Source organism: Carassius carassius, chromosome 38, assembly GCF_963082965.1.
Source record: "Carassius carassius chromosome 38, fCarCar2.1, whole genome shotgun sequence".
In the NCBI taxonomy this organism is placed as follows: Eukaryota; Metazoa; Chordata; class Actinopteri; order Cypriniformes; family Cyprinidae; genus Carassius; species Carassius carassius.
Window position 1 is genome coordinate 7,609,680 of NC_081792.1, and position 12,220 is coordinate 7,621,899.

The 12,220-nt window shown below is 38.2% G+C and overlaps 1 protein-coding gene across 1 annotated transcript in view; it reads left to right on the forward strand.

Annotated features, from left to right (window-relative positions):
* The first annotated feature begins 2,297 nt into the window (after positions 1-2,297).
* The window catches only part of ttll7 (tubulin tyrosine ligase-like family, member 7), a 101,059-nt gene continuing 91,136 nt past the window's right edge, over positions 2,298-12,220 (forward strand). The window contains 2 exon segments of the mRNA XM_059528708.1: positions 2,298-2,506; positions 2,693-2,827. Coding sequence (XP_059384691.1) covers positions 2,482-2,506; positions 2,693-2,827 — 160 coding nt within the window. The 5' untranslated portion in view covers positions 2,298-2,481.

Below are 12,220 nucleotides of genomic sequence, written 5' to 3' on the forward strand. Positions count from 1 at the left end.
AAACAATTAAACACCATATTTGCAGTGATGTTAAATAATGCAAGCATATTTGGTGTATTTGTATAAACAGCATACAGCAAAGCACTGAACTACTATGTGTTGTTTGCAATCACAAAATCAGATACCCTCTTCTCAAAGTCCATTCATTGCTGGTCACAGGAGATGCATATGAGACACTGGTAATACAGTACCTGCTGTAAACATGGTGAGAGAGAGACCAAATACAGTAGTTTCCATTGAAATCTTTATTTATACTTAGAATCTATAAATCGACAACTTTTTTTGTTTTGTTTTGTTCCTAGTTTTATTCTTAAACTGTGATCTGTGTAGGTGTCTTTTATGTGTCCATTTGTGTGGAATCAGTATGTGCAAATGCACTTTAAAAACACACCACCAGAAGTCAGTGTTGTATTATATTTTGCCATCTGTTTTGCCATAAAGTAACAATGCAAATAGCTTGAACATTTCATTTAAATCAAGAACATTTAATTTAAAAAACATTATGTTTAAAAAAAGGTGAAAAAGAAAGCTAAATAATTAAAGCAATATTATTATTTTTTCCCCACAAACAGAATATAAACCTTTTCAAGCACTGTACACAATTTTCCAGAGCATGTATCCACATGGTAGATGTTAATAATAATTTACATTGCAATCAGTTTTATCATTTAAGAGTACAAGAACATACACATTTTGAAGATGTTTACATCTTGTAATTTTTTTATATTTTTAATCAGGATTCCCTCTCATTGTGTAAATAATTTCTAAAAAACTGTGAGATATTTTAGGATATCCTGATATGTGTAGGAGTCACTTGCAAGGTTGTATATTTTACTGAATGTGCATTTATTGCCATATATGTGAGATATCTGTAGCAGATCACTATCATTGAGTTATGTGTAGGACTGGGGGATGTGGTTTTATATAACCATATATGTTTTCCTTCCTTTTGACAATCAAAAAGTAGATTTAATATTGTTTAATGCAAAAGTTAAATACATTGAGAAATGGTTAAACATTGTTTTTCATTTTATTTTTCAAAAAATAACACTGACTATAAACTTAAATATATGAATATTTACATACATACATATTTACTAAACCATTTTAATACATGAATAATGCAACATGGATATTTTTGAGTGATCAAAAGAATTATTGAATTTGAAGTGATTCACAAAAGTGAATCTAACTAATATGTTTCTAGCAAAGTCCATCATAAATATGTGATTAATAATTAGTATATCAACCAGCCTTGGATATAATTTGTCATCCATCTGTCAAAAAAAAACAACAACAAAAAACTTATAGTTCTTAGTTTTATTAATTAACAACAACAACAACAACAACTCAAATCTCTCCATTGACCAGTGAGTTCCAGCCCTGCTTTTTGAAAAAATAAAAATAAAAAAATGATTTGTGTGTTTGGTACAGAGCAAGTACTGCAACTGATTCTTTATTTTTTTTATTTTATTAATTTTAAATAATGGTAATTTCACAAATTTAAAATGATCTAATATATTCTGTCTATTTTAACTATTAACTACATTTCATGTGTAAATATAATTTCATATCAAATTATGATATTGAAAAAAAAGAAAAGAAAAAAAAAAACATTCAAATTTATTAAAGTAAACCCATACTGGGACTCACTCCTTTTGAACCAGATAGTTAAGCACTCACACACCTTTTTAGGTGAACAAAGCTTTGGATGTCATAGATTACATGCTTTTGGGCAAAAAACATACAGTGCTTAAATGTGAAATGTGTTGTTTTTTTATACAACCTTTAGAACTTATATAGAATGTAATTAGCGCATATTGCTTTATTAATAAGACAACACAACTTATTAAAATGGGGTTATTCTTAAAGCATCGGTACTAATAAAATGAGGAATCATACTGTCTTTAACAGCAAGGTATCAGTACCTTTCTAGTATTGGTTTATCATAGAACACTAGCTGTTAGATGTCTGCTTTGCTGCCTGACAGATTACAGACATGTAAAGCAAACATTAGAATGTTATTGACGATGCATTTGCTTGACAAACAGCAGATAGACCCTCATCTGCCAAAAGCACCAGTCAGGCAGTGAGGGCTGATCAGTGAGGTGAAACCTGCTGTCAGCGGCACTGATAGGTTTGAGTGACACAGCAACCATTTGGCAAGACTGTTCAGTTCCCTCCAGCTCTTCTTCTTTGTCTGACATTACCAATCTTACTGTTTCTCTTTCTCTCTTACTCAGATACCTTGTCTTTCTGCCCATCTGTGATTCTGTGGAGAAGGCCTGACCTCTTTCCTTCAAGATATGCAGTCCACAACTGACCTTCACCCCGTCCCCTGCCACATGATCTAAGTGGACAGATGATACTGCCACCTCCTAAAACTGTTGCCACAAAGACAGCGAGGAGGAAGTAGACTGGTGCCAAACTGTGCATCATAAGTCTCTGAGGCTGGGTAGTGAGAGGACAGCTGTTTGAGATATGCCTTCACCCCCCAATGATGAAGGTAAGCTAGACACATTTACAGCAGTGACGCAAACATCCATCCGAAAAACAGAGCATCCATACAGACCTTAAACACCTCTATATTTCCACCCTCTTAGGCATTCTTGTAGATTGAAGGGTGTTTCTTAATACTAAAGTGTAAAATATATCAACAGCAGTGAACGTTCAGTTGCTAAATGTTTTATAGACAGTCAAGGAACGTCCTCCATGAACATGCCACCGACACTGCCTTATCAGAATGGAGTAAAGAGAAAGGCCCACACCAAGAAGAAGAAGAAGGGTTTCATCACAGCCAATGTTGCAGGAGCAAAATATGAGATTGGTAGGAAAAACATTCTTTTATTTATGTAAAATTTGTTGATGTAAGGGGGCATTCATACAGAACATGTTTTTGCTTTTAAAAATGTGAGATGGCTAGGACAATTCTTTATCCAGAGACTTAATGGAACTCCATTCTCTCTCAAAGAAGAAGAAGAAGATGAAAGGAAGAACACACACACACACACACACACACGCATCCACACACACACACACGTTTGTTTTTGTGAAAAGTGGGGACATCCCACAGGGCGTAATGGTTTTTATACTGTACAAACTGTATATTCTATGGCCCTACACCAACCCTACACCTAACCCTAACCCTCACAGGAAACTTTGTGCATTTTTACTTTCTCAAAAAAACTCATTCTGTATGGTTTATAAGCGTTTTGAAAAATGTGGACATGGGTTATGTTCAATTTTTTTCAATTCAATTCAAGTTTATTTGTATAGCGCTTTTTACAATACAAATCGTTACAAAGCAACTTTACAGAAAATTATGTTTCTACAATATTTAGTAGTAGCTAGTAGTTTGTGCACGTTTGACAGGATTTTAGAAAAAGAAAAATAATAATAATAATACAAGACGTAGTCAGTTAGATGATGAACTATCAATATTATTAATTAATAGTTATTATATGATGCAGTCACACATGTAGCAATAATTGTTAGTTCTGTCTATTGATTCAAGGTTAGGATCATCTGGGGTCCTCTGAGGGTCAGCATCATCTCTTCTCAGGTGTTTCTGGATGCAGACTGGAGCTTGTGTAAATCCTAGTTACCACGGGATGTAAATCCCGTGGCAAAACATAGAAACAAAATAGAGACATCATTAGCATAGCTGCTGATCCAACAAAGTAAAATTAGTTTAACCCAAGCTAAAGAATAAAAATGCAGATGCAACTACACTCACAATTTAAGAGATACATTATTCGAATGCTTGGCGAAAGAGATGCGTTTTTAATCTAGATTTAAACAGAGAGAGTGTGTCTGAACCCCGAACATTATCAGGAAGGCTATTCCAGAGTTTGGGAGCCAAATGTGAAAAAGCTCTACCTCCTTTAGTGGACTTTGCTATCCTAGGAACTACCAAAAGTCCAGCGTTTTGTGACCTTAGGGTGCGTGATGGGTTGTAGCGTGGTAGAAGGCTAGTTAGGTACACAGGAGCTAAACCATTTAGGGCCTTATAGGTAAGTAATGATAATTTGTAACTGATACGGAACTTAATAGGTAGCCAGTGCAGAGACTGTAAAATTGGGGTAATATGATCATATTTTCTTGACCTGGTAAGGACTCTAGCTGCTGCATTTTGGACTACCTGTAGCTTGTTTATTGACGAAGCAGGACAACCACCTAGAAGTGCATTACAATAGTCCAGTCTAGAGGTCATGAATGCATGAACTAGCTTTTCTGCATCAGAAACAGATAACATGTTTCGTAGCTTGGCAATGTTTCTAAGATGGAAGAATGCAGTTTTTGTAACATTGGAAATATGATTTTCAAAAGACAAATTGCTGTCCAATATAACACCCAGATTTCTGACTGTAGAGGAAGTAACAGTACATCCGTCTAGTTGCAGTTTGTAATCTACAAGATTCTGTGTGGTGTTTTTTGGTCCAATAATTAAGATCTCTGTCTTATCCGAATTTAATTGGAGAAAATTATTTGTCATCCAATCTTTTACATTTTTAACACACTCTGTTAGCTTAGATAATTGGGAAGTTTCATCTGGTCTCGTTGAGATATATAGCTGAGTATCATCAGCATAACAGTGGAAGCTAATTCCGTATTTTCTAATAATATTACCAAGGGGCAACATGTATATTGAAAATAGAAGGGGACCTAGGACGGATCCTTGTGGCACTCCATATTTTACTGATGATAAATGAGATGACACCCCATTTAAGTAAACAAAATGGTAGCGATCAGACAGGTAGGATCTAAACCATCTTAGAGCCTGCCCTTGAATACCTGTATAGTTTTGTAATCGATCTATGAGTATGTCATGATCTATGGTGTCGAACGCAGCACTAAGATCAAGTAAGACTAGAAATGAGATGCAGCCTTGATCTGACGCAAGAAGCAGGTCATTTGTAATTTTAACAAGTGCAGTTTCTGTGCTATGGTGGGGCCTAAAACCTGACTGAAATTCTTCATACAGATCATTTTTATGCAGGAAGGTGCTCAATTGAGGTTTAGATACAGTGATAAGTTTATTTAGCTCTTCCTGTCCTATATTTGTAAAGCACTGCAGTTTATCTTTGGGTGCGATGGATGAAACTGAAGGGTTAGACGCTGTAGAATCTACATTCGCTATTGTATTTCTAATGTTAACTATTTTATCAGTGAAGAAATTCATAAAGTCATTACTATTTAACGTTGGTGGAATATTTGAATCAGGTGGCGTCTGGTAATTTGTTAATTTAGCCACTGTGCTAAATAAAAACCTTGGATTGTTTTGGTTATTTTCAATGAGTTTGTGGATATGCTCTGCCCTAGCAGTTTTTAGAGCCTGTCTATAGCTGGACATACTGTTTTTCCATGCAATTCTAAAAACTTCCAAGTTAGTTTTTCTCCATTTGCGTTCAAGACTACGAGTTACTTTCTTGAGAGAGTGAGTATTACTGTTATACCATGGCACAGTACGTTTTTCTCTAACCTTTTTCAATTTGATGGGGGCAACAGCTTCTAATGTATTAGAGAAAATAGTGCCCATGTTGTCAGTAATTTTGTCTAATTCATGTGTATTTTTGGGTACAAATAGCAGTTGAGGTAGATCATGCAGGTTATTTGTGAATCTGTCTTTGGTGGCTGGAACAATAGTTCTGCCCAGACGGTAACGCTGAGACATATAGTTAATATCAGTTATACGCAGCATGCACGATACAAGGAAATGGTCTGTAATATCATCACTTTGGGGTACAATATCTATAGCAGTAAGATCGATTCCATGCGATATAATTAGATCTAGTGTATGATTAAAACGATGAGTGGGCCCGGTGACATTTTGCTTGACTCCAAAGGAGTTTATTAGGTCAGTAAACGCAAGTCCTAATGTATCATTTGCATTATCAACGTGAATATTAAAATCTCCCATGATTAGCGCCTTATCAACTGTAACTAGAAGGTCTGAGAGGAAATCTGCAAATTCTTTTAGGAATTCTGTATACGGCCCTGGTGGTCTATACACAGTAGCCAGAGCAAGAGATACATTAGACTTCTTTTGCATGTCTGACAGTGTAACATTTAGCAGAAGTATTTCAAAAGAGTTAAACCTGTATCCTGTTTTCTGGTTAACATTGAGAATATCACTATATATTGTTGCAACACCTCCGCCACGACCAGTCTGACGGGGCTCATGCTTATAACAGTAGTTTGGTGGAGTAGACTCATTTAGACCAAAATAATCATTTGGTTTTAGCCAGGTTTCAGTCAAGCAGAGTACATCAAAACTATTATCTGTGATCATTTCATTTACAATAACTGCTTTGGGTGTGAGTGATCTAATATTTATGAGCCCAAACTTTAAAAATTGTTTTTGTTCATTTACTTTACATTTTTCTGGTTTAATTACGATAAGATTTTTTCTAGATCCTACATTATATTTTGACCTCACTATTCGGAGAACAGACACAGTCTTAATAGTTTTTACAGTGCAAGTACTTTTATCATTTAAGCGGGTGGAACAAAATGTTATCAGAGAGCAGCTCCGCTCCGATTCTGCTGGGGTGTAATCCATCAGCGCGAAACAGCCTAGGACGCTCCCAGAAAAGATTCCAGTTATTAACAAACAGCAGTTTCTGTTCTTTACACCATGACAACAACCATTCATTTAAAGCAAAAAGTCTACTGAACCTTTCGTGTCCTCGTCGATACGTGGGCAGTGGTCCTGACACGACGATCGTCGCCGCGGGCGTCGTGCTGCGAACCGTCTCGATCAGGCTGCTGAAGTCCCTCTTCAGCGTCTCCGTCTGCCGCAGCGTGGTGTCGTTAACCCCGGCGTGAAGCACGACCGCTCTGGGGCTCTCGTCGACCTTCAGGATCGCGGGTATCTGCGCAGAAACATCGAGAACACGAGCACCAGGCAAACAATGAGTGTGCACTTTACCTTCGGCTAACGTAGCACTTACGTGTCGGACGATGGAGTCTCCGATGATCACAGCGTCGCGTCCTGTCTCGCGGAGGGGAGCGAAGCGGTTCCGGGTGGAGATGTCGAAGGCAGGAGGGGGAGAAGTCGTCGCCCGGGACCCGGCTCGCGTACTCCGCTGTGGATGCACCCAGGGTCCGTGGTGTCCCGGCGTCGCAGTGAAGGACATCTGGGAAGATCGCGTCCTGGGTGCACCGGGCCTGTGCAGAGAAACACACGGAGTAGACGTGGTGGGACTGTTAGCAGATCGCTGTATACTTACCCCGGACTTGTGAGCGTCAGCCCGGGATGATTCCAGCGCGGCTCTCCGCTCTCTCAGCTGGGCCTGCCTCACCTCCAGGTCGCGAATCTGCTTTCCCACGGCCTCGAGCTCGAGCTGCACAGAGTGGAGACATTCATCCGCCATTAAAGCAAGTAACAGTGAGTACAGCAGTGGTAATGCGTGTGAATAGAGTATTAGCAATGTAAGCGCAGTTAACTACAACCACGCCCTTATGTCCTCATAAGTCACCCTCTCCTTGTAATACCTGTGTCATACCCATGTCATTATACATATATATACATATATACATATATATCCTGATATATCACAAAAACATGCCCCCAGTTTTCCATGTTTTATGGGGATTCCTTAAACTGTAAAATTGCCTTTTCTATCCCTTAAGCATACATTCTAATGATACATTGTATTTATTTAATACTTTATGTCAATAGGTTCCTTGTAATTAACATTATTTATTTCAGTAAATTTAAGTTTATTACATTAGGTTCATTCAATGCCATTTAGTTGAATAAGGTTAACATTCTTAATTTTACCCAAAACTATTAACGGTCCCCTGAAGTGCCTTGAAACAAGCAGCATTATTCTATGTAGTGACATAATTTAAACTGAAACAGGAAGAGAGGGTGAGACATATCGAGCAGCCCCACCCACTTTTTAAAGTAGCCAATAGTGTTTTGATTATGTCTGCTCGGGCCAGAGACGTTGAGCTCGGTAAAGCCTCGTTTGACAGCCACAGTCTAATAGATTACCCCCTAGATTCATATATGAAACTCTTAGAAAAACAAATTAGTAGTCATATCATGCTGAGGCTGTGTAGTTTTAAAAGTGTTTAATACAACCCGAATTCCGGAAAAGTTGGGACGTTTTTTAAATTTTAATAAAATGAAAACTAAAAGACTTTCAAATCACATGAGCCAATATTTTATTCACAATATAACATAGATAACATAGCAAATGTTTAAACTGAGAAAGTTTACAATTTTAAGGACAAAATGAGCTCATTTCAATTTTGATTTCTGCTACAGGTCTCAAAATAGTTGGGACGGGGCATGTTTACCATGGTGTAGCATCTCCTTTTCTTTTCAAAACAGTTTGAAGACGTCTGGGCATTGAGGCTATGAGTTGCTGGAGTTTTGCTGTTGGAATTTGGTCCCATTCTTGCCTTATATAGATTTCCAGCTGCTGAAGAGTTCGTGGTCGTCTTTGACGTATTTTTCGTTTAATGATGCACCAAATGTTCTCTATAGGTGAAAGATCTGGACTGCAGGCAGGCCAGGTTAGCACCCGGACTCTTCTACGACGAAGCCATGCTGTTGTTATAGCTGCAGTATGTGGTTTTGCATTGTCCTGCTGAAATAAACAAGGCCTTCCCTGAAATAGACGTGTTTGGAGGGAAGCATATGTTGCTCTAAAACCTTTATATACCTTTCAGCATTCACAGAGCCTTCCAAAACATGCAAGCTGCCCATACCGTATGCACTTATGCACCCCCATACCATCAGAGATGCAGGCTTTTGAACTGAACGCTGATAACATGCTGGAAGGTCTCCCTCCTCTTTAGCCCGGAGGACACGGCGTCCGTGATTTCCAACAAGAATGTCAAATTTGGACTCGTCTGACCATAAAACACTATTCCACTTTGAAATAGTCCATTTTAAATGAGCCTTGGCCCACAGGACACGACGGCGCTTCTGGACCATGTTCACATATGGCTTCCTTTTTGCATGATAGAGCTTTAGTTGGCATCTGCTGATGGCACGGCGGATTGTGTTTACCGACAGTGGTTTCTGAAAGTATTCCTGGGCCCATTTAGTAATGTCATTGACACAATCATGCCGATGAGTGATGCAGTGTCGTCTGAGAGCCCGAAGACCACGGGCATCCAATAAAGGTCTCCGGCCTTGTCCCTTACGCACAGAGATTTCTCCAGTTCCTCTGAATCTTTTGATGATGTTATGCACTGTAGATGATGAGATTTGCAAAGCCTTTGCAATTTGACGTTGAGGAACATTGTTTTTAAAGTTTTCCACAATTTTTTTACGCAGTCTTTCACAGATTGGAGAGCCTCTGCCCATCTTTACTTCTGAGAGACTCTGCTTCTCTAAGACAAAGCTTTTATAGCTAATCATGTTACAGACCTGATATCAATTAACTTAATTAATCACTAGATGTTCTCCCAGCTGAATCTTTTCAAAACTGCTTGCTTTTTTAGCTATTTGTTGCCCCCGTGCCAACTTTTTTGAGACCTGTAGCAGGCATTAAATTTTAAATGAGCTAATTAAGTGGATAAAAGTGTAAAATTTCTCAGTTTAAACATTTGCTACGTTATCTATGTTCTATTGTGAATAAAATATTGGCTCATGTGATTTGAAATTCCTTTAGTTTTCATTTTATTAAAATTTAAAAAACGTCCCAACTTTTCCGGAATTCGGGTTGTATATGGTGACTTGCACATATGATCCACTCAATGCGATCACGTCTCTGGACTGGAACCAAAGTCCTGATGTGTGTGCCACGGTTCGCGTGAAACAACGTGAAACCAAACCTCATTTGCACCAATCGAAAGCATATTTACACTGTCTGAATCGTTTCCTATCACCTACACTGTGCACTAAAAGGCATTCACTGTACAGGAAATACTAGAATGCGAACAAGTGACCGATCTCAGCTGGCGCTTCAGAATCTATAGTAATAGTGCAGGAGACGGGTGCTTCGGATTCTAGAGAGCATTTGATTCATCAGAAGATTTGATGAGAAGATGAAGTATGATATGACATCAAAAAGATTATTGAGCCATTTTCGCAGAACGATGAACTGCAAGCTTTGAATGCTTTTATCTTCTAAATGGGAATTTTGGCACTGTTTTGGAGCACACTGCCTTATAGATAACGGGTTAGTTCACCCAGATAGCAAAATTATGTAATTAATAACTTACCCTCATGTTGTTCCAAACCCGTAAGACCTAAATAGTTTTTGCTATTTTTGGACCAAAATGTATTTTCGATGCTTCAACAAATTCTAACTGACCCTCTGATGTCACATGGACTACTTTGATGATGTTTTTCTTACCTTTCTGGACATGGACAGTAAACCGTACACACAGCTTCAATGGAGGGACTGAGAGCTCTCGGACTAAATCTAAAATATCTTAAACTGTGTTCCAAAGATAAACGGAGGTCTTACGGGTTTGAAACAACATGAGGGTAAGTTATTAATTACATCTGCTGATCCATCTGGTCTGGATACGTACTGGATCCGGGTGACTGCAGTGACCCTCTGATCTGGATATAGACTGGATCTGGTGGCTACGGTGACCTCGGAATAAGAGAGAAACAGACAAATATTAGCGTAGATGCCATTCTTCTAATGATGTATAAAGTACATAGGGTGTTATGGGAAGTGTTCCCGGTTCCGGTTTACCTAATTAATGCAGCCTAAAAATCCTTTAACGGATTTGGATATTAAAAGCATATTAGTATGTTATGTGTAAGCCAGGTTAAAGAGATGGGTCTTTAATCTAGATTTAAACTGCAAGAGTGTGTCTGCCTCCCGAACAATGTTAGGTAGGTTATTCCAGAGTTTAGGCGCCAAATTGGAAAAGGATCTGCTGCCCGCAGTTGATAAAGTCATACTTCCTGATTCTAGTAAGAACTCTTGCTGCTGCATTTTGGACTAGCTGTAGTTTGTTTACTAAGCATGCAGAACAACCACATAAAGCATTACAATAATCTAACTTTGAGGTCATAAATGCATGGATTAACATTTCTGCATTTGACATTGAGAGCATAGGCCATAATTTAGATATATTTTTGAGATGGAAAAATGCAGTTTTACAAATGCTAGAAATGTGGCTTTCTAAGGAAAGATTTCGATCAAATAGCACATCTAGGTTCCTAACTGATGACGAAGAATTGACAGAGCAACCATCAAGTCTTAGACAGTGTTCTAGGTTATTACAAACAGAGTTTTTGGGTCCTATAATTAACACCTCTGTCTTTTTAGAATTTAGCAGTAAGAAATTACTCGTCATCCATTTTTTTATATTGACTATGCATTCCGTTAGTTTTTCAAATTGGTGTGTTTCACCGGGCCACAAAGAAATATAGAGCTGAGTATCATCAGCATAACAGTGAAAGCTAACACAATGTTTCCTGATGATATCTCCCAAGGGTAACATATAAAGCGTAAAGAGTAGCGGCCCTAGTACTGAGCCTTGAGGTACTCCATACTGCACTTGTGATCGATATGATACATCTTCATTCACTGCTACGAACTGATGGCGGTCATATAAGTACGATTTTAAGCATGCTAATGCACTTCCAGTAATGCCAACAAAGTTTTCAAGTCTATGCAAAAGAATGTTGTGGTCAATTGTGTCAAACGCAGCACTAAGATCCAATAAAACTAATAGAGAGATACACCCACGATCAGATGATAAGAGCAGATCATTTGTAACTCTAAGGAGAGCAGTCTCAGTACTATGATACGGTCTAAATCCTGACTGGAAATCCTCACATATACCATTTTCCTCTAAGAAGGAATATAATTGTGAGGATACCACCTTTTCTAGTATCTTGGACAGAAAAGGGAGATTCGAGATTGGTCTATAATTAACTAGTTCTTTGGGGTCAAGTTGTGGTTTTTTGATGAGAGGCTTAATAACAGCCAGTTTGAAGGTTTTGGGGACATGTCCTAATGACAATGAGGAATTAATAATAGTCAGAAGAGGATCTATGACTTCTGGAAGCACCTCTTTTAGGATCTTAGATGGTATAGGGTCTAACATACATGTGGTTGGTTTAGATGATTTAACAAGTTTATACAATTCTTCCTCTCCTATAGTAGAGAATGAGTGGAACTGTTCCTCAGGGGATCTATAGTGCACTGTCTGATGAGATACTGTAGCTAACGGCTGAATGGTTGCAATTTTATCTCTAAGAGTATCGATTTTAGAAGTAAAGTAGTTC